A 24,519-nucleotide genomic window follows, 5' to 3' on the forward strand; every position below is an offset into this window, starting at 1 on the left:
TGTGCACTGGGCTTTGGGACGTGACCCCCAAGTGCAGCAGGAGCTGCAGAGGGAAGTGCCTTGTGTGTCCTTGACCTACAGCAGGAGCAGCCCTTTCTCCTTCCCCCTTTGGCTCCATTCCCCCTTGGAACAGCTCTTCTCATGCCTGTTGTGCCAAAATGCACAGCCTTGTTTACATTTTTTGTTCCCTGTAGTTTATGGAATTTATAAATCATATTTCAGCTCACTCTGAGTTTCAAGAAATCACAGTTGTGAGACTGAAATTCTCTTTTTGTTTCTTTCCTGAATTCTTTAGTTTTCCATCATTCATGACACTTCCTGTCTGGCTACAGACTATTATCTGAGAACTACTCCTGGAATCTGTTGCTCATATTGGCTATAAGATTAAAACCAAAAATAATATTGCTGTCTGAATCATGCTCCTATTATTTTTGTGTTAGAAAAACAGGAGCTTCTGAATTACTCGTGTTGCAGAGGGCTAGGAAAGCACAGCACAGGCAGCGCAGAATTTTTCAAGATGATTTTTTTAGGAGCTCCTTAAAAATGTATTTATGAACAGTTATAGAGCCTCCAGCTCAAGTTCTCATGCAGCTGTTCTGGTCTGAGGTCCTGGCACCACTGAATTAAAGGGAAGACATCCCAGCCATTCTCCCTGTCCCCAAACAGTGGTTGGTCTTGGCAAATATTATGCTCTTTATTTCCAAAATGTTAATTAATGAAGAGCCCTTAAATTCCAATCCTTAATTTCTTGCTGATAGTTTAACTCTCTTCTGTACTTCAGGGAAGCATCTTCCCTAATGGATTAACATGATGCAGGTGTAAAAGTGACTCTTCCTAAAGATGTAGGTGGTGCTTAGTAGGAAACATTTAAAATAAGCAAATTACAAACCTCAGATCTTCCCTATCCCAGGCAAGTTTAAGTCTTCCAGGCATCCATCCAAGGTGAGGGTGTTAGAAAAATTGTATTATGCTGCTAAATCAAAGCTTTTTAATCCCTGTCTCTGGATTCCAACATCCTCAGGTAGGTTTTGTGTCTGCCTGCACTTTGAGATTCTTTGGTATTCCTGTTTTTCTTTAGATCCCCATCATGCACCACTGCCAGGAGTTCCCAATCTTTTTATATATGGTGACTCACTGGGGAATTCCTGCTCCTGGAGAGGACTGTGGCCAGGCTGGAGGGCTCACGAGGCCCCAGCTGTTGTTTCTAGGAAGTGTCGCCCATGTTTTTAAATTAGAAAAACTTGGTTTTAAGTGCAAAGGTTTCCTCTGAAAAATGTTTTCGCCCTTTGTGAGATAAATTTGCCCATCTCTAAAACTAACCCTGACCAAAAAGCAGCCAGCAGGGAGACTTGCTCCAGCACTGTCCTGCTGGCTTCAGTCTCCCTGGCTTTTGGGATTTCCTGCAGGAACAGTGCTCAGAAAGAGTTGGGATTTCAGGTAACCCGGTGCTACCTGCATCCAGATAAGGAGAGCATCCAATATAAAAAGAGTTTCAAAAGAAATCTGACTTGAGGGAGGGTTATCTTTAACTATAATTTATCAGGAATGCACTGGCTTCCCAAAATCTTTTTATGCACGGAAGAAATTAAAGTAAGGCCAGAGACTGAACCAACACTACCTGGTCCAGAGTGTTCAAAGTAGATTCAAAGTCAGGGTATCCTTTGGCAGATCAACATGATCCAAGTGTTCCATGGAAACCCTTTGCACCCAGGCTGAAACACTGCACAGTGTTTGGTCATGAGCTGCTGCTTCCTCATCCCTTGGGAAGTCAGTTATCCAGGGTCGGAGGCCAGTCGACGTCAACAGACTAGGAAAGGGGAGGGAAAAAAAGGCAAAATCACCAGAGCTGATATTTTACACATATCAAAAGAGTCACAACTCCTTCTGCAGCATCCCTGGATGTTGGGCTGCGTTTCCAAAGTGCCCAGAACCGTTTGTTAGGAACGTGAACTGTCTCCAGCTTCTCCCCATCCTGCAGCTGGGCCATCACGGTGTGAAAACAAACCACGAGTGGATGGATGGCACAGAAATATTCAGGTATTGGGTGGTGCTTGAGTAGAAAACCACCATCACCTGTCCCCAAATCTAAGCAAGGATAAGCTGATAACTAGTGTTATAAATTCATGATGTGTCCTCCCACCCCTCCCTGACACAAATTTGGAAGAGGAAGCCCGGCACGTGTGGCAGTGTGGGACAAACCACTGGTCTTGTATTAATATTAATTTTTCTATTAACTGTGCTAAGGAATGTTGATCCACTTGGAGCAATTCCATGGAAAGCACCTCAAAAATTCCACTCCCTTAGTAATTTCCAGGAAGGATAAATAGCAAACAACTTACTTCCACATCCAGCTCCAGAATGTCAGCAGTTCTGTTCAGGAGGGACCCAATATTGGGCTTTGTTCTTCCAAAGTCTCCATGCACAAATTCTTTAATGTAGCTGGAAACACTGGCTAAGGAGAGGTGGATTTTACAGCAAAGAAAGCAAAAGGGGGGGAAAAAAGGTGTTTTTTTTACTCTTAAGCCAGTTTTTAGTTAACATCTTGTTAAGCTTTAAAAGAACTCCTAATTCCTGGCTTCTGCCTCTAGTGCCAAAAACTGCACCACTGACCTTTATTTTCTGATTTATTCCAAGGTGAGGGGTGACTTTATGACAAAACTCTTAACTTTTAAGTAGCAGCAACCCACAGTCTGCATTGAAGTGCATTCAATATTGCAGAAAAGCTGATTTTCCAAGGTGAGAAGTTATCAGTTAAATTAAGAAAGTGTATTTTTAACCAGGACATTTTTATGGCTGTCACATGCATTTAAACTATCAGGGTATTGGACTCGATGGTCCCTGTGGGTCCCTTCCAACGCAGAATACTCTGTAATTCTGTGAGTGGTCAACACAGAACTCCACACACACAGGAGCCATTTTGGAATGAAAACCTCGGTGTGGAATTGTGCCGTATAAAAGCAAAGATCCTGCAGCAACACACGACTGCTGGAGAGCAGGGATTCCAAAACACCGCAGGGATCCGAGCAGGGAACTTCCCGTGATCCCAGTGACTCCAGTCAGGAGCTGTTTGGTGCCAGGGCAGCCAAGTGACTCCAATCAGGAGCTGTTTGGTGCCAGGGCAGCCAAGGATACGTCCCTGCCTGAGTCTTGAGGTGCAGGCGGAAATGGTGCTCGTCGATGTACTCGGAGCTCATGGTGTGGATGATCCGGCAGCGCACGGCCAGGGGCCGCCGGTGCAGAACACGGAGAGGGGTCTTCTGGTCCAGTTTTAATTCCTGCCACAAGAGAGAGTGAAATGTAACACACTGAACAGCCTGTAGGAGAGTCACAAGTGTTGTGAACCAATCCCATCTTTTTGAGTAAGCTTGAGACAGGACTCATTTTTTCCAAGTTTATCGAAGGAGAAAGGACAGCCACCTCCGAGGCCTCGCGCGAACACAAACTAATGGAATCACAAATACAGAGGAATAACCTTGAAATCTCCATAGCCCTTTGCTGGAATGACTCCAGGATTTAGCAGCTCGCCGAGAGCCTCAGGGCAAATCAGGGAAAAAAAAAAAATCCCACCCACAAAATGCTTTGTCTAAACTACAGCCAACCCCCTAGAAATAAAAGTGAGGGAAAAAAAGCCCCTGAAATGAGATTAGATCTCAGAACAGTCTTTTCAGAAGTTCATTCCCCACTCCCTTCCCAAAGGAGATGCAGCAGTTTGAAAGGCAACTTTTCAGGATTGAGGGAAGCTCCAGGAAAAGACAACAGTTGTCTCCCTGAGCTGTGAGCACTTGCTTGGAGTTCACAGGGAAGAGCTGTAGGAAATGGTGCAGCACAACAAAAACTGAACCCACTTCTCCATCAGCCCAACATCTGGAGAAAGTTCTCATTCCAGAGTGTGCTGAGCCTTCCTAAGGCCTCTTACCACTCTTTGTCACAGGCACTTCCAACTTGGAATTGTTGTGGCTGCGGGAGAGCGGCTGTAGAGCAGAACAAAAGCTCTGCCACTTCTGCTTACACAAAACAGTGTGTAAGGTAAAGGAAGGGGTGCAGGTGCCAGGTTTCCTCCTCTCCCACCCACTAATTTGGATTATTTGGTGTCCTGGAAGGTGAACATTACACAAGTGTTTGTTGGCCTGGCCAACAGTTGGGCAGCTGTCCTGCTTGGATGACTGTGGTGAAGGAAAAAAAAGGTGGTATGGAAGTCCCTACAACAAGACAAACCCTGATAAAAAAAACCAAACACAGAGGAAGAGATATTATAGTATTTAAGAGTATTTAACTCTTCCCCGGGGCACCAGAACAGGTACTATTTAAATCAGCAACAAGAGCTCCTGATACCTTGATATCATCCAGGAGCGCGATGTCTTCCCTCTGGATCGCTTTGTCCGTCCATATTAAGGCACTGTAGGTCTTTGTCTTCTCCTCCTCACCTTCCTTCATACGACCAATTGCCTCCCTGCACAAGAGAAACTAGTGACTCACTTAACACAAGCATAATTATCCCAGGCTGTGAGCAAGACCACTTGCACAAGTCCCAAAGTGTCGCCCTGAAACCCCTCGGCAGCGCTGGGAAATACTGACCTGGTGACGAGCTGCAGGTCTCGAACCTGGATTTTGTCTGAAGAGTTATTAATTGCCTGTGATATTTTCAAAAGGAACCAGTTAGAGCTGCTGGGTTGGAGAGGCAGCACGTGCTCCACGGGCTCCGTGAGGTGCAAATGATTTACCTGCTGCAGCCTCTTCATTTCCTCGGCGGTGAAGTGGATCCTGCGAGGATTCACCAGCTCGATTGCAAAGGGCCTTCCTGGCATCAGGCACAGCCATAAAACACAAAAACATGAGTGTTCTAAATGAACACGGGAATTTACACAGGAAGGCTGGGAGGTGTGAAGCCTGGCTGCTGTTAGGACAAACAGGGACAGGACTTGTGGGTTTAGGGATGTGGCATCAGATGGAAGGAGAAGAAACGAGGGACTTTTTTTTTTTTGGCTACTAAAGCCCAGTTTCGGCAGCGAGTGCAAATTATGACTTCCCAGAAGACTTCTGGTACAAGTCTGTGCTAATTAAAAAATAAAATAAGAAAAAAGTTAATTAGCTTATTTTCTGTCACCTACAGCAATGCCCAGGTGCAAGAGGATGTTAAATCCCTGCTCCCTCAGCTCAACATCTGTTGCCAGAGTTGTTCTCTCTCTGCTCGGGGCCAGGGACAATCCCCAGCACAAGCAATGCCAGGAGCCACAGCAATCAGACAGCAACTGAAACATGGAATTGCTCATTTTTACTTTTTCTTGCCCTCCTCCTTTGGCTGCAGCAGCTCCAGCATATTGGAAAGCAGCTTGACCTTTCCAAAGGACCCAAGCTGAAAAAGAAAATAAGGCTCCCCCTACTCCACAGGGACAGTGAGGGAATTAGAAGGATCCAACAGCAAACAAGACAGGAATGAGTCTGACAGAAATGGCTTCAAAGCAGGAAGTGAATAAAATCAAACACTCTCAACCAGCTCTGCCTTTCCACGCAGCCAAGGCCACTGAGACGGCGTTTGGTCTTTGGGAATAAATATATAAATATCACTAAAATGTTTCTGAGATAAAATTTCAAAGCCTGCCTTAGCATTCAGCAAGATCCATTAAAACAGCTCACACAACCACTTAGTTTCTGTGTTTCACAAGGGATTTTCCAAGCCTTACCATTTCCTAGTGTCCTCACATCCACATCTTCTCTTCCAGAGGAAGAAAAATTAAAGCCTGTAACAGATTTAAACAAGGCAGGCGACATTTTTATTTTACATTTTTCATACCCTCTACAGCTTTAAAAGGTGAAATAACGTCTTTCTAAACTTGTTTGCAAAAGCTGCTTCCAAGAGTTGCCTTTACAGACACTTCAGGGACAAATCTGGGATATTACTGTCTATTCACAAGTTTTTTGATGAGCACTCCCAGTTCCTTGGCCTGAATGAGATACTCCAACCAGAGTAACACATCCACTGGGAGGAGAGGAGAGGGAAGCAGGAGGGTGTTCTCCAAACTGATATTTAATGCAATTTTTCCTTGGGCTTTCTGTTGTTTTTAATTCCACAAGCAACGGGCAGTGATTATTTCATCTGGATAATCCCTGGATAAGCATTATGTGCACTGAAGAAAAGAAATGAATCGAGGTAAGAGACACGAAGGGCTTGAAAGCCAGGCAGATGTTACAAAATGCTGGTGGCAAAAAACCTCCTTGATACAAGTCATTTTATGAATCACCAGCCCATCAGAAGGTTGGTGGGGCAAAAACCCTGCTATACATGAAACCAGCGTATTTGCATCATCAGATGAACTGAGGAGCTACTTTAGCAGGATAAAAGGACCTAATTACTCACAGATCACAGCTAAAAAAAAAGTTTACAAGCTTTGACTTGGAAGGATAAGAGAGGGATAAAGAAATAATAGCTTTTTTCCCCTCACACTCTTGGATTAAGTGGGTGGGTGCTGAGAAAACTCTTCTGAAAAATCTTCTAGCAGTGATGAAAAATATGTCTGGTAAGAGATCTCCTAAATACTTACTGTCTGCTTTGAATTCGGCCATGAGGTGCTCTGAAATTAGTTCTTCCACTGAAGATTCCAGCTTCCTCTCCCCATCAATAATCCAGGGGGTCTGAGGTAAATTCCTGGAATATTTGTTGTACCTTCCTGTAAAAAAAGAGCTGAGTTAGCTGTAATCCCTCTAAACCAAGGGACAAAAGTTTTTAACCCATTTAACCTTCATTGGAGCTTTGTGGAAATGACTTTCCAGGCTCAAACTCGTTTTGTGGAAGAGAATTCCAGCAGCACTACGGAATGCTTGTGGCCGCATCCAGAAGAATTCCAGTATCCAGGACAGCCCACTTAAAGGTGGGCTTGGAGAGCCTGTTGCTGCAGTCCCACCTTCAGGGATAACCCTCCTGTATGGAGTAGTTCAGGTTCCAAGCCAAGTCCTGCCACTTTCTGAAGGCTTAAGGAGACAAATCCAAACTAAAATGCTTTGGCTCCCAAGGAAAACCACGTGAGGAGCAGAAAATCCCCACGATAAACTAGGAGGAATGTCAGGAAGGTAAAGAGATTGGCATCCTTGGACTGATCTCATGGCACCTCCATGGCACAAGGGCTGCTACAACCAAAGAACAAGCCTTGGATGGCCAACAGGAGCCTTTTTTTATGGACAGGTTTGGTAAGAAGTGAAAAATATTCCCAAAAGCAAGGGCCTCATTCGTGTGAAACCTTGCAAAGGAGCTCAGAGCAGCTCTGTGCTTTACACTGGGCCTCTGACACCTCGAGTTTTTTGGGGGGGTTGTATCATATTTTCCTATCTTGAACGATGTTTCCTTCTTGCAGAAAAAGCCACGCAAACAAATGGGGAAACTGAGTAACCGTTTCACTGGGGCAAGGAAAGGAGGTGACTCACCGTTCACAGGCAGCTTCTCACTGCTAAATTCTCCTTCCATAAAATGGAAAAAGGAGAACAAGATAAGAATTTTAACTCTTGATCTGAACAAGAGGAGGTTTTTTTAAAAAAAAAACACACAGAAGGTGTTTCTCGGTTTGACAGCTCCTGAATCCTCAAAAAAAAACAACCCCTAAGTTGAGGTGGGGAGTGATCACTGAACACCAAAGGGAAGGTCAAGAGGGCAACGCTAACTCTGAAACTGTGCTTGCTAATTAAGATCCCGTCTCATTTAATAATAACAAAATAACTGCTCTGTGCTCAATAAATCCCATTTTGGATTTATTTCTTTGAAAATTAAAAAAAAATCCTGCCTGGATTATTTGTTGTTGTTGTTGTTGTTGTAGCAAGATATAAACTGTAAATCACAAAGCCAATATTAACTGACATGCAGAAAGCAAACCCTCTTGTTCTTCATACAGATGGATTCTGATAAAACCATCCAACAAAGCAACCTAAAATAAAACAGTGTGTTTGGAAAAGGCTAAAAGGAACTGGGTATCTTGAATTCCCAAAATCTGTCTAATCAGTAATTAAAAAAAAAAAAAAGGGGTATGTGTAGAACATCAACCAACCTGCCACTCACTTGTGCATTTCTTTTCATTTTCCATTTTCCTGTAGCCAGGATTTTTATCATCCTTTTAAACACAGTGTGTTGGATTTAAATTACAGGTTGGGGTTTTTTTAATCTGCTTGCATGTGTTTAAATAAGTTGTTTATACACAGGCCTGGGAGAAGGGCAGATGCTCCTGCAGGCAGGTGATAAAGAGGGGATCTGTCATTTCCTTCCCCTTTCAAACCCACCCACTCTTGGATAGAGCTGGATTTGTTTCTTTGCCTCTTACACTTAACTACAGGAATTTACAAACAGAAGAATCTCTGGTTCTCATGGCAGTGTTAGAAAGTTCTGTTCAAGATGACACAGCAGCAAATAAATTCATCACCTTACCAGCCACAAAAACTGCACCGTTATTGCACTGAATTTCCAGAGCATCACACAGGTTCTTTGGTGAACTTGGAGGACATGGAAAATGCCTGTATTAAAAAAAAAAAAAAAAAAGAGTAAAAAAAAAATTACTAGTAATACCAAAACATGATGGCTTCTCACTGTGTGTGATTTCTACCATATTACAGCTCTTGGTGTTTAATTAAAACTCAACTCCTGACATTTTGGAAATATGGGCAGAAGTCTTGCTTATCTTACAAACTCTAAGGTTCAAAATAATCCTTGATTAAAAGAAGAACAGAAAACACATTTTAACCAGTAAACCATCAGAATATAAACAACCAAAAGTTCTTTTATAGACACCCTACCACTGCTTACCCACAGAATATTTTCCTCCTCATCCTAATTCTATACAGAAGCACAATACTAAGAACTAGTTTCAGTATAGACTTACTTGAGAAAATCCTCTTCTTTTATCTTCTCTAGGGCTTTTATAACTGCCATTCTGGTGAAAACAGACTGCACAGTGAAATAAAAAAATGAGTCAAGAACTAAGAAAAACAGAGAAAGGATATGCCTAAGGGAGAAAAAAAAGCACTAAAATATACACAGTGTTGAGCTTTTTCACTTGGGAGCCCAGATCCAAATTTGCAAACTGGTTTAAAACCAGAATCCTAAATCCATGACCAGAAACCTAAATCACCTTCTTTTTCAAGAGTTAAGCCCCAGCTTTTATCTCAGTGACAGCAGGCAGCTAGTTCTGCAAATAAGCCTGTTGAGGAGGCATCTGGTGCCGAAGTTCAAAAGTTGATTTGGGTCCTCCCAAAAGCTTTCTCCTTGCCAAGAGAAGAACCTTCCACATGAAGAAGTCCAGGTTCCTCAGCCTCTCCTCCCAGTCCCCTGGCTGCTGGATTTCCAATTTAAGGGTGTCTTTTCTGCAAACTGGACTGGGGATTTGGGGAAAGAAGCTGAAAATACTGGGGGGCATTGTTTGGGACAATTCAAGTCTCTGCTCTAACACAGAGTTCCTGGGTGCCTTCAGGAAAGCTGCTCTTTGTCCTTCTAAGCATAAATCAGAGCTAATAGCACTTCTCTTCCTCATAGAACAGATGAACTGGAAAACCCTTAAAGTGGCAGCAGGTTTAAATAACTATCTAGAGCAGATGGCACAGAAATTTTCCCTCAGAACCCAGTTCTTACCCCACTCCTCTGACTAACACAGCCCTTGAAGCTTCAAGCACAGCTTCTTTGTGAGGACAAACCTCTCATGGCTCTTCATTTTTGCTTTAGATTCCCCCACATTTTGTTGCCTGTGTGGTTTTAACAGCCAGGCCCTTCTGGTTTGGCTCCTCATGTGGGATTTGCCCCTTTTTCAAGGGAAGCAATGCAGCAAGCGGTGAGTTATAACAATACAACCCTTCTGAAAAAAAAGACTTGCATTTATTGCTCAGGTGGAGTAGAGCAAGCAGAATTCCTGGCTCAGTTCCTGCCTCTGCCAAACGTTGGTAGACTCTTCTCCAGGAAGAATAAAAGGCCTTGCAATGGCTTCTGATAGAAGTCACTTGTTCTCCCTCTGATCACATCAACTGTCCTACTTACATCGGCTTCTCTCCAACTGGTTTTTTATCCCTCATATCCTCTTTTCCATCAATGATTGTGTGTGTGCTCAGGGCCTGCAACAAGTGGCAAGGTCCCTTTTCTTCCCTCCCCTCCTCCAGAGGCAGAAGGATAAAACCATCCTGCCCATTTCATGGCTTTCAGTCACATCAGAGGACACGGGAACTGCAGCGTGATCACGTAACTCCCTTTTGGCTGCAGAGTCTCATCTTCACAATGTGCCTCATCTGAACTGTTTCACCCACAGAGAGCTAGAGGATCATCTTTTATGCTACTTTTAACAATGACAATCAAATTCCTCGTTCTTAAGGGAGGTATTTACAGAGACCATTCCTAAAATTATGGCCTGGAGGATGCGCGACCTGAAGAAAAGCACCAAGCTCTCAGTTTTCTTAAGGTGAGAAATGTGAAGTGAATAAAGGAGCCAACTTTATTTTTCAGACAGCTGAAAACTAGAGAGATTTCTGATGAAGGGAAACCAGACATTAAACGCTGACTGAATACCCAGGTAAGTTCTTTGTTGTAGCCACTGCTGTGAAATTCTGGATGTCAAAAAAGAAATACAGAAAAGGTGAGATCTTACCTGTTTGTTCTTTGCTGGTTTGAAACAGTCTGGACAGGTTGTGGCTCTAAATGCAGAAATGAAAATTAGCTGCTACTCTTAAGAAAAAGAAATAAACAGACAGACTCACAAACACAGCACGGAAATGGGTTTTGTACCAATATCCAAGGTCTCGCTTCCAAGAGTTTAAAATTCACTTAATCCTAAACCACAAACAGTGCAAGATGTGCATTGCTTGATCCAGAGAGAATCCCTGGACGAAAAGGTGCAAGTCTCTTCTGCCCTGACCAACACAAACACGTGGAAAAGCACACAACAAGTTTAGCTTTCAGTCCTTTCCAATCTTTCTCGATAAAGGGTACGATTAATATTTTCGTTCTGTGCAAGATTTGCTGCGATCTTGAAATCTGTGCTCGCTGCTCTTCCACAATGCCCACTACAAACTCCAGACTCAAACCACCCCTTCTGGATGGGAAAATTCAGTGTACCACCAAAAAAGTAACCCCAGGTGTTCAACACCATTGGTGTTTTGCCTCTTCAAAAGGAAACTCTTGGTTGTTTCACGAAAGCGAAAGCCAGGTCAGGGAAACACTTTTCTTGGTACTGCAGAGGAAGTTGCTGTTCCTATTAATGGATTTCTATGTATGCAGGCAGGAGGATTTCTGGATTTCTATGTATGAAGCCAGAGATGTTTTCTAACCTACAACCCAATTTATCATTTCTTGCTGGTGCTTCTCAAAACCTCTGTAACTCTTTTGGACTCGGAGGAAGCAGCTCTTGCTTCCCAGGCCGGTGTGCAACACAAATGCCCTCTTCCAAAATTTCAGGATGGCCTTACCCTTAAACATAAATCTCCAAATGTGAACCAGCAAGATCCAGTTCAATGTTCCATGAGCAACCAAGGGTCATTTCAGCTCACCTACTCTTCACACAGCTGAGTGGGAACAGCTTGAGACACGAGGAACTGCAGGTGCCATACTTGGAAATCCCATCCAAAAGTGGGATTGAGTGTCTCTCCAGGTCGAGACAAAGTCCTGCTTTGCTTCCATAAAACCCAAGAGTGTCACTACTACCGTGACAATTGCCAAATTTCCCATATTTACATCAAAACCAAAGCACTGCCTCAGAACATGCCCAGAGCCAGCCTCTCACATTTGCGGGATGCCTTGACACCTCAGAAATGACTCTGTAATTAAATTAATGCGCTGTTACTTCAGGAAAGTGTCTCAAACCTTAATTGGTGTTTAAGTGTCCTAAAAAGAGAAGGCAAATAGAGGGATATTGTCAGGTCACAGGGAAGAAACCTGAGTAATTGGAATGTGGAATGGAGCCTCCTTACAGTGCTCACCTCTACAGCACTAGCACTGGCACATTAAAGTGCTCCACATCCATCCTTCTGAAATGCCACAAAAAGGATGGAAGAATGGGCTGGAAATAGGAGTGGAGAGGTTTCAGAGGAAGGAAGAGCACTACAGAGAACAAGAACTGATGGAGTAAAACTAAATAAATAAGAACAAAAGGGTGCAGGATCCAGAAACACTTGTTTTTACAGGATTGCAGGTACCATTATTTAGAACTGTGGTTTGGGGCTGCAATTTTCTCCCTCTTTTGCCCAGTGTTGAAGAAGCTGGAAAGGAAAGATGTTCAGCAAACACTGGTAATCGTTGTTCCTAATGCCTGGTCCATCTCCAAGCAAGCATTCCCTCACCCCCCTCCCCAAAATCAGGGAAATATATAAAGGCTGCAAAAGGAATCTCGGGTCTCAAGAAATTAATTCGCTGTTCAACGGAGACATCTCTGCCAAACCTCTTTCTCTGCTCAGATTTTAACTGCAGCAGGTGCAAGTTAACTGAGTGAAACTGAGGTTTTCCAGGAAGCATCAGCAAACAGGAAGAGTGAACCTAATTATCCACAATATACCACAGATTTTGAGAAATCAGATGAAGTGGCAGCTAAATTCACAGAAATATTTTGCTTCTTTGTGTACAGCAGATGCCCCACAGGGCCAGGCCAAAACTTCTGTTTGTTTTAATCAACCAGCTAAATTGGATTAACACATTTCCAAGCCTTCCCTCCCATCTGTGTCTCCTACAAGAGCAGGAAAACCTAAGCATGACCTCAAAAGAGTCCCTCATGTGGTTTGAATTTGTTTTTTTTAAAATGATCCAGGGAATGACTTTGAAAAGGGCTGGAACTGGACAACTTATCCCAACGTTCTCCTTCCAGTTCCAATCAAAATCCTGGATGACTTTGTTTATTGGCATTAGAACACTGAATTAACCAGAGATGATGTAACTTCAAGCTCTGCAACTTTCTGTGGGCACGAGGAAGTTTAGATGCAGGCCCCGTCCTAGTTTATAAACACCTGCATCTGCAACAAATCCAAACCAACAACGTTGCACAATATTTAGATAAAGATCTTTTGTTATTTATATCAAACTTACAGGAAACGGCACTCCTCGTCTGTCTCTGGGTGAGCAAAGACCACGCTGACTTCAAACAAACTCTAAATTAAAAAAAAAAAAAAGAAAATAAAGAAGAGAAGGCGGTAATAGTGGTGGGTTTTTTTAACAAACAGGGAGGATATTCTCAAGCAAAAAAAAACAAACAAAAAAAAGAAAACAGTAAAGAGAGAGAGAGAAAAGAGATAATGACCCATTTATTCTCCATCTAAAGACTTTCAAACGTTTGCCACAGTAGCATTTGCATTTCTGAAGTCACCAAAGATTGTCTGAGAGCACTTCAGAGCCAGGAGTGACCCACACACCCTCACACCGGGGGGGCTGAGTCAGGGGCAGCCTGTGCTCCAAGCCTATTACGGTCACTAAACTCCAGCAGCCTTCTGGGAGAGTGTGGAATAAAGATAAAAACCCTGAGGTCACCACGGTAAAATTTTGTCAGGGGCTTCCTTTGCAATGACTGGATGGCCTTGGGGCAAGGAAAGGCAGCTGTGTCCTCATGGATTGACAGCTAGCCCAGGAACTCCAGTGTAATCTCAATTCTACCCCCAATTCCCTCCTTGGCCTTGGGCAAACAACACTCATTACTTCTGTTATTCAGACACCAGAACACCTCAAGAGGGCTATTGAAAAGATTGGCTAATATTCAAGTGCCTCGTAGATAAAGAGCGCTGGAAAAGCAACTTTTATGGCACAGGGATGTCTGCAGTGGCTCAGGGCTCAAGTGTTGGAGAGCTTTTGCCAACTTGGTAGGTAAGAAGTTTATTTTTTCTTGGATCATCTTCAGAGCGATTTCTGATTCACTAAGACAAAAGGGATGCTTTCAATTAGCACTCCTGGGAAAAGACAATCTGTAATTATTATGCAAGCAGACAAATCAACATAAAGACTAAGAATACTGAGAGTCCAGTCCCGGGGTCAGCCCTTTGGCTGGTGACAAGTAAAACCTGCAGACTGCCTTGTCCCCAGCAGGAATTTTAGCCACGGTTGCAGAAATTTTAACATTCAGGATGCTGGTGCTTCTGAATTTGTCTGGCAGATCTCAGTGTCATGCTCAGTCAATGCATTTCAGAAATATTGTAAGAGTATAAGTCAGAATCTGCAAGTTGAAAACAGTTTGGAAAAATATTTCTACTGCCTGCTTAGGGGTATTGCAGGTATTCCCTCAGGATTGACTTGGAGATCTCTGGTTAAAAGAATTTTGCCCCCTTCTTCTCCCTACAGTGATTATAAGAGCAATGCAACTTTATTTTCTATTAATAAGGAAAAAGGATATATTTTTATTTTTTCCATATGTGTTAAGTGTATAAATATATATATATATACACAGACATACATGAAAAAAAAAACCCAAAACAGAGAAAAAAGTGTTTTCTTATTTATACAAAACCTTTCCATCAGCAGGAACACCCAACTCTTCCGCCAACTGGGGGTGGATAATCCACTTATAAGCTTCCTTCAGCTGAACAATGTCATCCTTTTCCAAGGAAAGGCCCAGATTCCTGAATCACAAAGAAATAATAACTTGCACAGGGATCTGTCAAAGGCAGATACACGACATAGAATATTTCAAGAGGAACTTAAGTAACTAGTGCCAAGTAAAACATTCTTTTTTTTTTTTCCTGTGAAAAAGGAGGAAACTGATGCCAGAGCTTCTTGGTAGTTGCAAAAGTCCTTCTCATCCAGAGATGAGAAAGAGAGATGTATTTCAAACCACTCGTTTGGGAACTTACAGAGCAAAAGAGATCAGAAACACCAATTAAGGTCAAACCGCATAAAAATATAAAAACCACATTAAAAACAGCTGCCATCTTATTCTTTGTAAGCACCAGGTAAATTGGGACTATAAAATTCACTTCAGGACTATAAAATCAACTTCTTGGCCGCTCGTTATTTACAAAGAGAAATGGTGTCTACAGAAAGAGTTCTTGTCAGACAGCAAAAGGAAGGACGATGAAAAATGAATTAATAATTTTAAAAAATGAATAAAATGACAGCACCTCCCCATTCTGAATTTCCTTATGATTAATTTTGAAGGTACAAAGTAAATTAAAATCTTGGCCAAGGACGTAGGAAGTGAGTCTAATATTCCACAAGTGTGAGCAGAAGCACCTTGATGTGAAAGCAACTGTCCTGACCTCGAAACTACAACATTAATTTCTTGGTTAGCATTTTCTGCATTAAGGAGTTTTTAATTTCTACTGCACTGGAAAACAGTAGGAGTGGCTCTCTTTTCCCTAGAGCTGGTAGAAGTGGGATGGGAGCTCCAAAAGCCACCACTCACCTCATCTCCTGCTTCACCCCCAGCCAAGCAGCCCTCTGGAGTCACAGCCACACCCAGGGAGAAGAGAGAAGAGAAATAAAAGCAAGTGAAATTAAGGCTCAAAACTCCCAACAATTTCAGGAGGAAAACTGTTTTAAAAACTCAGGACAAAAGGGAAGTATTAAGAATTTAATGTAGCTTTTGCTTCAGAAGTGGAAAGATGGAACTGGTGTTTGTTTTATCTGTAAGACATCACTTTGCTCTTCACCTCAAATCCTACCTGGCTTTAAAAAAAACAAAGATCAGGTTTCATCAAACACTTTGGAACTTGCTTTATATGTAGAAAAACATTATATCTAGAAAACATTTATATCTATTTATACCTATATTAATATATAGATATAATTTTACATCTATATAATTAATAAATCATACACTATAGAGACATAAGAAAATATATACAATAAAATATAATAATACATAATTAAATATTTATATAGAGATATATCTATATATAGATAAGAAATCTAAATGTATTTATATCTAAATCTGAATATAAAAATTCATTTCTAGAAAAAGACTTAAGTAATTAGTTGTTTACCATAATTAGCTTAAGTAATTAGTTATTTACCACACAGAGAAAATGCAAAAGCAACTGTCTAAATAAATTGTACATGAAAACTGATTAACATAGAAATTAATAAACCCCCAAATTCAGTTATCATCCATTATAAAAAAGACAAAATAAAAGGCATAATTGGTCTTACAGTAATTACAAAGTCTGAGAGTTGCTCACTTATTTAAAGCACACCACTTAGCTTAGGAGACAGGCTGAATATGGGACTGAAGGAATAATTCCAGAAATCAGAGGGAGCTTTTAGTACAAACACTCGAGTTCACTAACAATGAATAAGAAGCAACTAATAAAAAGAGAAAAAATCCCCTCAAAACTTCCTATGATGAAGCAACAACAGAAGGAACCACACCATAGATCTCTTTTACATGCTGAGAGAGGAACTCAATCAAAAAAAAACCCCAAAAGTCTCTTATCCTTCCTTTGGTACATCTAAAAGGGTAAAGGGACCCCAAAAAAAAAGGGATGGCAGAGAGAGGACATGAACTCTGTTAGGTCCATGATACACAAACCCACAAATGCAGTTGTACTGACGGAACTGTGTTTGCTCCAATCCAGTGATTCATTATCCCACAGCTGCAGACAGGGTGAGTAAGGCTGATTCACTCCCAGCATATTGTCATCTTGTTTGCATAATAACCCAGATAAAACCATAAACAAAAATAGCTTCCACTCGAAATTCCTTGAACGTAACTCTGAACCAGAGAATTTGACAACCGCAGAGCAGGGCCTAGAAATCAGCAGTTTAAAAGGCTCGGCCACACCTTGATTTGGAGTAAGTTTGGTGCTCAATAGGGTGGCTCATCTCACTCCTTTTCATTTTTTTCCAGGGGTACAACTATAACACAGACAAAACTTCTGCCTGTGAGCAGCTCTGCTAAAATTTCACCTCCTCTCTCTTGACTTCCGAGTTGAAAGAGAATTAAAGAAATTAGCTTTTCCCCTTCAGTTAAGAGGACACAACAGATGAGGGTACTGAGAGCACAGGGGCCAAAAAGATCCCAAATTCCAAAACCCCTCTCTCTACTTTGTCCCAGCTGCACGTGAAGCAGGGGATCAGATCCCTCTACTTCCTAATTACTTCATGTTTGTGGAGTGGTTTGAAAATGCCAAATGCTCATTACAGAGCTCAAGCCTGCAGGGCAATGCCGAGCAGCAAACCCATCCCTGAAATCCAGGAGCTCGGGCACTGTATCGATTCCAAGCTGCAGGATATTATCGTGCTGCTGGCTGAGGGATCACGGTGGCAACAGTTGCAGTCCCAGCCCCAGCATTGTTCCACTCGATTAGAAAAGAGCTCGGAGATGGGGAATTCCAGGATGAGGTACAGCCAGTCCTACAGGGAGCGATGGCTGCAGATGTTATTTGCATCCGTGTCCTTGGAGCGAGCACCGGGATGATGGATCAGGACTGAGGCAACACACAGAGCTCAGTCACCCTTCTGAAGGGCACCACTCACTTCATATTCTAATAGAGCTGTCTGACATAAACTTGGGACTCCTGTATTTATGATTTATTCCAAGCAAATATCCTGCTTGTGGAAAGAGGCTCCTGTGCATCCCAGATACAAATACCGTGCAAATGGAAATTTTATGTCCCGCTCTTCTTCAGCTCCTCCAGTACATTTTTATCCTTGGCAGGATGACAACTCTCATCATTAAATGAGTTGGAGGTAACATTAAAAGGCAGTTTCTGATTTCTTTGGTTAAAAATACGTTGGAGAAAATCTCTGTGTCACAAAGGGCAGTGGGAGGGAGGTTGTCTTTGGGTGTCCTTTTAGGATAAGATTCCACATGTTCTCGCACAGAGCAGTTCCAAGAATTAAAAGCAGGATTTAACATACAACTTCTTTTCAACAGGGAGTATTTAGAGATATTTTGATATTAGATTTTGATATTTTCAGACATTTGGACATATCATATTGCTGCTTTTCTCTAACTGTAGAACAGGGACTGTTTTTACCAATTATTTTTTTTAACAATATTTTTTTTAAAGTGATGAACAGACAGGTGGTAAATAAACCTCCATGATTTTCAAAGTTCTTCCTCCACCATCACCCACTCCCACCCCTGCAGCTGGAGCACACAAAAAGCTGATTTAGCACTTGGCAAGATTGAAGGGATGGAATGGAATGGACAGCAGGAACTTCCTGATGCAAACCTTCTCCCAGTCGAACCCGAACTGCTTCCAAAGAGAACAGATGTGGTTTGGGAGCTTCCTACTCACTCATTTCACTCCATCTCTTCATTTCTGGCCCCACGGCACAACTTTTATTCCCTTGGCTGTCCCAGGCACCGCAGGACTGTTGGTTTGCTTGAACACAAGGACAGTTGTGAGAACATCCCTCACCTGAACTGCAGTGCAACACCACCCTCTACCGAGGCTCCCCGGCAAACACCAGGTGCCTTTTGAACATCTCAGCTTCCACCAGGCACAAAGCTGGGGTAAGTCAGAGCACCCCAGGCACACACACACGTGCATACACACACTCACCTTACCTGAAAGTGCTTTTTGTGGACATATTGGATGAGCACAAGATCAAATGGCAATAAGGGCAGTTCAGCCAGCCAGAAAGCACAAAGCGATTTGCTCTGGTCTTATTTTACCAGAGGTGGTGGCAGACCAAGCAAACACAACAATTATGCTCAATTTAAGATGAGAAATAGAGAATCTTATGTTCAAGAAGATTTAGGAGCAGAATATATGATTCCTATCACACTGGCATTTGCCCAAAATGCCAGAACTCAGAGCACAAATCACCACTAAAAGTGTAGTAATTATTTAACAGTCAAACTGTGTGGGATCAGAAGAGACCTCACCACAAGTTTATATATAAATCCAAGACAATCTACATTTCTTTCTGCCACCTCCACTGAAGCTTCTATCACATCTTGCCACAGCATCTATCATAAAAATTTACATGTTGCCTTTTAGAACACTATTTTTGCACCTTTTCATATCAGAAAGCAGGGGAACGTTGTAAAAACATCTGACAACTAAGCAAAAATTGGGGCTTTATTGATCAAGTTATATTATGCTTAATATTATCCCTCAATTAAAAAAAATTACCAGGGTATACACTCTTTCATATTATTACTATCCACTGTAATTAAATGAATGAAATGTAAGCAATTTGAGTTTGATTAAAATTGCCATAAAAATCAGTAGTTTCACAGCTTCAGATTTACAAATCTAGACTTCCAACAATGCCCAAGCTGGGTGATTATTAAAATGTTTATTTTCCCATCATTTAAAATGCTGAACACTTAAAAGTTCATCCTGAAATTCCTCTGGTTGTATTCTGCACTACCAATTACCATTTATTTCTGGAAAGGCACCAGCTGTGCAGTTCCACCTCTGGAAGATCCACAGGGCTGGCATCCAAAGGGAACAATACACTGAGGGTTTAAACAAAGTCCTTTCAGGATTTCAGCTGTAAAATAACTCCTGGGCTAACTGGAAACCAGAGTGACTCAGACCCTTTGTTAATTAAAACAATACTCACCCACAAGGAAGGGGAGAGCAGATTTCACTTCCAGCATGTGGTTTTGGTTTTTTTTTTAAACAGTAACAATTAAAAATCAAACCACCTCCAGCTTGTACATTCCACAGTTACTTTGTTTAATATGTGTTGAAGTTATTTAAGTTACTTACCTCCCTAACAGAGAGCTGGGGGGGGAGTGACACAGAAAATACAAAACTAGTGAACTGGTAGTCAGCAGAATTAACTTTTTGGCACACCTGGAAGAGAAGGAGTTTAATATTAAACCACAGCAATGGCACTGAGTTGATATTTTTTACTCAGTCACTGTTAATCCACATTAACACACATTCAGAGAGATGCTGAACATCCAAACCAGAGTAATCACTAATCACTCAGTGAAATATAAGCTTCTTTGTTCTGTTAAGAAAAAAGTTACTAATAAACTGTACCCTTATGGCTACGAAATAACCAAATTCACTATTTGAAAGCCAAGACCAATTGTATATTGAAATCTGTGTCCAAAAATCTACACCACAGTGACCAAAGACAAGAATAGCCAACTCCGAGCATCTTCCTTCATGGCAGTGATAAATTAATTCTAGGACAATAAAAATGTCTAAGATCCTGGGACAAGACAGGAACAAACAGGTATCCACAGCATCAATTCCTTGTGAAAAATCCTGTTTGAAATAGGATTCCAAAGACACATCTAACATTTTAAAGTGGGCCAGTGAGAACTGATGGCAAAGATGTCAACACAAATGGAGAAGTCATCCAAAATGTCAGTGATTCTGGGGAATGTTAGAGAGGAATTCTGAGCTTTCAAGGTGAAATCAGCATCTTTACACATAAAATAATTAGGTTTTGCAGTGCCTTAACAAGTTCTGCCAGATCTTCCCTTGCTACTGAAGGGAGTAACTCAGAAACAAGTGTTTCTGTACAAAGATACATATTCTGCCCATGGCAACAAAAAAGAAACATAATGCACTGCAACAGAAACCATATACTCTGCTTTCTGTTTAGTCCCATTTTTAGATACATACATGCTATTAAACCAAATTCTTTCCTATTAAAACCCTGTTAAACATCTCAAATGCAGGTGGGAGTTTTCCAGCTGATATTTCAGTTTGTCACATGAGCAGTCTGAGTGCTCAGAGGTGATGTTTCTCCTAACTCTCATTTCCTCTATTATACCCACAATCTGTTGTATCACCAAAACATCTTCTTCCTCTGTGGCTCTCTAAATATTATTCCTTCATAAAGACAGGTTCATGCTGTACTAGAAACATGGAGTTAAGAGAACAGCAGCTGATGACTCCTCGTTTTCCTGTCACATAAAAAAAGTGAAGAGAGGTCACTATTCACACTGAGGTTTTCCTTGGGACCTCAGGTTTATCTCCTAAATTCATGTAACCATGAATGAGTTAATCCTTTTCTTAGGGAAGTGTGCTCCCTGCAGTCATTCCATTGCACCTGCACTGCTGTTTTTTTTTAAAGAAGTGACACTATGATAAAGCCTGGGCAAAATCTGGTGCCAACACAGATGTTACAGGTGTGCAAACACTGCCCAGGAGCAGCATGGAGTGGGATGGTGCCACCTACACTTCAAATACTCAAAACAGGTAAATGTTTTGGTTTGTCTTTTGTTTTTTTTTTTTCCTTTCAAAAGAAAGAGAAAATATACCTTTAAAAAAAAAAACACCACCCCAAAATTGCATGGGGTTTTAACCATCAGCTCTACACTGTGGGCCCCGACATAGACAAGCTCCAGAAAAAGGACCCCAAAAGACTAAGAACAGGGATTTACCCTTTTAACAAAGTCAGCCTGGCAGAACTCCTGAAGGATTCCCAAACACACGTTGCAAACCTTCCCAGCAGAGCTCTCCACTGCAGCGTTCCCGTCGTTCTCCGAAGGAATCCGCGGGAGGGCTCCGTTGTGGTTCAGATCCTCGGGACCTTCTTCGGTGTCTTCAAGTCTGATCCTCTTACAAGGTGGGTCAACCACCTCCAAACAAACTGTGCCTTCTTCTTCTTGATTCTTTTTCAGGAAGTCTTCTAAATCCTTCATCAAATCCTAACAAAAACACAGGAATCATTCTGTTGTTTTTATCTCTTGAACAAACACAATTCCATAAAGCAGTACTAAGCATTCCAGCTGAGCCTTAGTTTATGTAATTAACAACTTGGAATTTATTCCCAAAGACATCTTGAAGACACAATTAAACAGCTCCAAGCTGCATTTTTCTAAAACCAGAAATTTCCAGAGAAACTGTTGCTCAACAGACTCATTTACCATCCAAGAGCGAAAACGTTTTCCAGACCTGTCTTGCAGAAACACATTTATTTTTGCCTCATTGCTATTCCATGAAAATAGACATTTAGTGCCTTCTTCTCATTTAGATTAGATTAGAATTTAATTTCTCTAACTCCATTAGCCCAGGAAGAGAGCTGGTTAGTATGGCATAAAAAGAAAATAAGAGCAGATACAGGTTGGGGGTGAAATTAAATACACAGAGTAAGAACCTAAGAACTCAAAACTAAAGAGGATGTGCTGGTGAGGAGGGAGAAGAACCTGCTTGTCTCTGAATTTCTGGAAGGATAAGAGATAAAGACACAGTTCAGAAAGAAGGATTTATTAAAATGTCTTCAGTAAGAAAGTCAGCAGTTACTGTGATGTTGTAACTCACGGGAAAATCAGGTAGAGATGCAAAAGAATAAAAAAATGGCACACAGAATGAACACTCCTCAAATAACTGATAGAAAATGGACAAGGACAGGGAAGAAAAATGTTAGAAATGAATTCTGGGGAGTCTTAACTTGAACAAAGCTCAAGACAGACACCAGCATGAAGAGAAGGGATTAGAGCAAGCAAATGGAGATGTCTGAGACAGGTCTCAAAGAACCAACACAGAGAAAAAGCAAAGAGCCAAAACCAAGTCGAGGAGTTCCAAGCATAAGAAAGAAGGCAAGAAAGACTATGCACAGCCAGGAAAAATTAAAACAACACTGCATTTCAGCACTAAGGTCAGCTAAAAAGGATGTGTAATGACACTGTGTTTGACTGAGTGAAAAAGGAAGCTTTATCCTTAACCTGTGTCCTGCAATTCTTCAGGTGCATCCCACTACCAATTCTACTGAAGGAAGAATGAGGCAAAACTGCTTGGAGCACAGCTGGTTCCTCCAGGGTAGTGGAAAGGGCACTGCATCCATGTGCTCCCACATTCTAACCAGGAATACAAAGGCCAAACCTTGTCTGGATGTCTGTAAAGGGTCTGTGATCCCACACAGCAGAACCTCAAAATACATCGTGGGCAAGTGCCAGTGTTGAGCAAGAGCTGAACAATTGGTCTGTCCTTCTCTGTTAGTGAAGACATGCTGGGGAATCCTAAAATTCCAAAAAGAAAAGGAAAAAAAATAAAGCTTAGAATAAACACAGTTCAGCAATTTAACTGGATTTAAAATAACTGGATTTTTTTTGGTCCTCTAAAGAAAGTTTAGGACACGTGTTTGTTTTAAATCACAGGCACAAGAGAAGTGGGAGACCAACCCCAAACCACCACTGACCAGGGGAAAAGCTTCTGTACTTCCAAGGTTTTTCCTAGAAAAACCTGAATTCAAGAGTTCTGACAAGGGAATGCTGAGCTTCTGCCCAGTTTTATGTTGGATAGAGTGCATTACATGACATGTTAATCTTTACTGAATGAAGGAGGGTGGATCTAAAACATCTTAAGCCCAATTTAAAATGGAAATTCCTCCCAAAAATCGCAGAGCCTAAAGAATCAGTGTGTTAAAATCACAAGGGGGGAAAAAAGCCTCAAACAACATATGCCAGCCCCTTTTGCCACAAAAGCCCTAAAGGCAAAGGAAGCCTTTTCTATCCATTGGCCCCTGCAATTTTTAAAGATTTCTTATTTCCCATCCCAACATAGGACTCATGTTTTTGTGAGAAATCTCATAATACTTTTTTTTCTCCCTAAGATATTATGGCTACTTTGGTTTCCTGTCATTTTTTCCACCCTTTAGAACAGGCCAAAATGTAATAATGGGATAGAACCCTCAGCATTTTTTGAAAAATATGGAAAACGAGAGATTCCCAGTGAGCTGCTCACTAGGGAACTTCAGGAGCACATAGGAATAACCACAGGTTCAATTAGTCCATTGTCACCCAGAGCAGGAATAAACAGGTGCCACAGGAAAATCCGTGTGTGCAGGGCACATTCCTCTGCCAAGTGCTCCTGTCTCCAATTATTTCTGGGTTTGGGGGATCCCTCTGACCTGGTGTGGTTTGGCTCTTGGGAAACCTTAACAGATCCTTCCTCCAGTGTCTCTTTGAAATTTAATATCCAATCCTGCTCAGAAGCACCTGGCACAGAAATACTGGAGCCGTGGAAAAACCTCTACAGCATGGGAAGAGTTATTAATTCGACGATTTTTTTTGTCCTGGATTTGGATTCCTTATGGAAAGCTGTAAAAACCCAAGGGCTACCTGGAAAACTTCAAATCCCCTTTCAGCAAGAAACAGCAAACACGAACAAACAGGCTTTTAGGTAAAACTGCCAGTTCACCTTTATGAGAGTTAAATATTGGCATTGTTTGACACATCAGGACAAATGTGGTGATATTGGGGATGTTTTGGGGCAAGGAGGAGGGGGAAGGAGGTGGAATCTTTGGGGAGGTTCAGCACCCCCAGCCTGGCCCAACATCTCAAGGCTGGGAGAGGGAGCTCAGCACTTTCAGAGCATATCTGAGGGAGAGCAGCTCAGTACCCCCATTCCAGCCCGAAACCTCAGGATTTGGGGGAGGTCGGGACCCCCGACCCCTCAGGGCTGAGGAGATCCCATTACCCCCCCACTGAGGCGCCGCGCACGGGCTGAGACGGAGGGATGAGGACAAACGGGGCCCGCTCAGCACATGGCCGACCCCCTCGCAGGCCGGAGACGCCGTTCCCGTTACCATTCCCATTCCCATCCCCATCCCATTCCCCGTCCCGCTCCCCTCGCTCACCGCTCGCTCCGCGGCCCGGCACAGGCTCGCTCAGCTGCTCTGCAGAGCGCATCGCTCGGCCGGCGCGGCGGGGCGTCGTGCCCGCGGGGCCGCTG

The 24,519-nt window shown here is 42.2% G+C and overlaps 1 protein-coding gene across 3 annotated transcripts; it reads right to left on the minus strand.

The window, feature by feature from the left end:
* Window positions 1–1,031: 1,031 nt before the first annotated feature.
* On the minus strand, window positions 1,032–24,496 carry PUS10 (pseudouridylate synthase 10). Of its 3 annotated transcripts, none has more exons than XM_017821850.1 (18): window positions 24,425–24,496; window positions 22,669–22,805; window positions 21,228–21,494; window positions 19,591–19,677; window positions 15,324–15,358; window positions 14,430–14,541; window positions 13,025–13,086; window positions 10,602–10,647; window positions 8,856–8,920; window positions 8,405–8,490; window positions 6,540–6,665; window positions 5,682–5,738; window positions 4,722–4,798; window positions 4,576–4,631; window positions 4,333–4,450; window positions 3,133–3,275; window positions 2,340–2,439; window positions 1,032–1,807 (listed from the first exon to the last, which is right to left on the minus strand). In XM_017821850.1, exons 1-18 carry the CDS (start codon window positions 24,474–24,476, stop codon window positions 1,769–1,771), a joined length of 1,665 nt encoding a protein of 554 aa, XP_017677339.1. In that variant the 5' UTR covers window positions 24,477–24,496; the 3' UTR covers window positions 1,032–1,768. The 3 variants fall into 3 exon arrangements, with proteins under 3 accessions (XP_017677339.1, XP_017677340.1, XP_017677341.1); XM_017821851.1 differs by lacking the exon at window positions 24,425–24,496 and adding an exon at window positions 23,784–24,165; XM_017821852.1 differs by lacking the exons at window positions 22,669–22,805; window positions 24,425–24,496 and adding an exon at window positions 20,619–20,747 and having other exon boundaries at window positions 21,228–21,324.
* Window positions 24,497–24,519: the final 23 nt, after the last annotated feature.

Source organism: Lepidothrix coronata, unplaced genomic scaffold (genome assembly GCF_001604755.1).
Source record: "Lepidothrix coronata isolate B3197 unplaced genomic scaffold, Lepidothrix_coronata-1.0 Scaffold92, whole genome shotgun sequence".
In the NCBI taxonomy this organism is placed as follows: domain Eukaryota; kingdom Metazoa; phylum Chordata; class Aves; order Passeriformes; family Pipridae; genus Lepidothrix; species Lepidothrix coronata.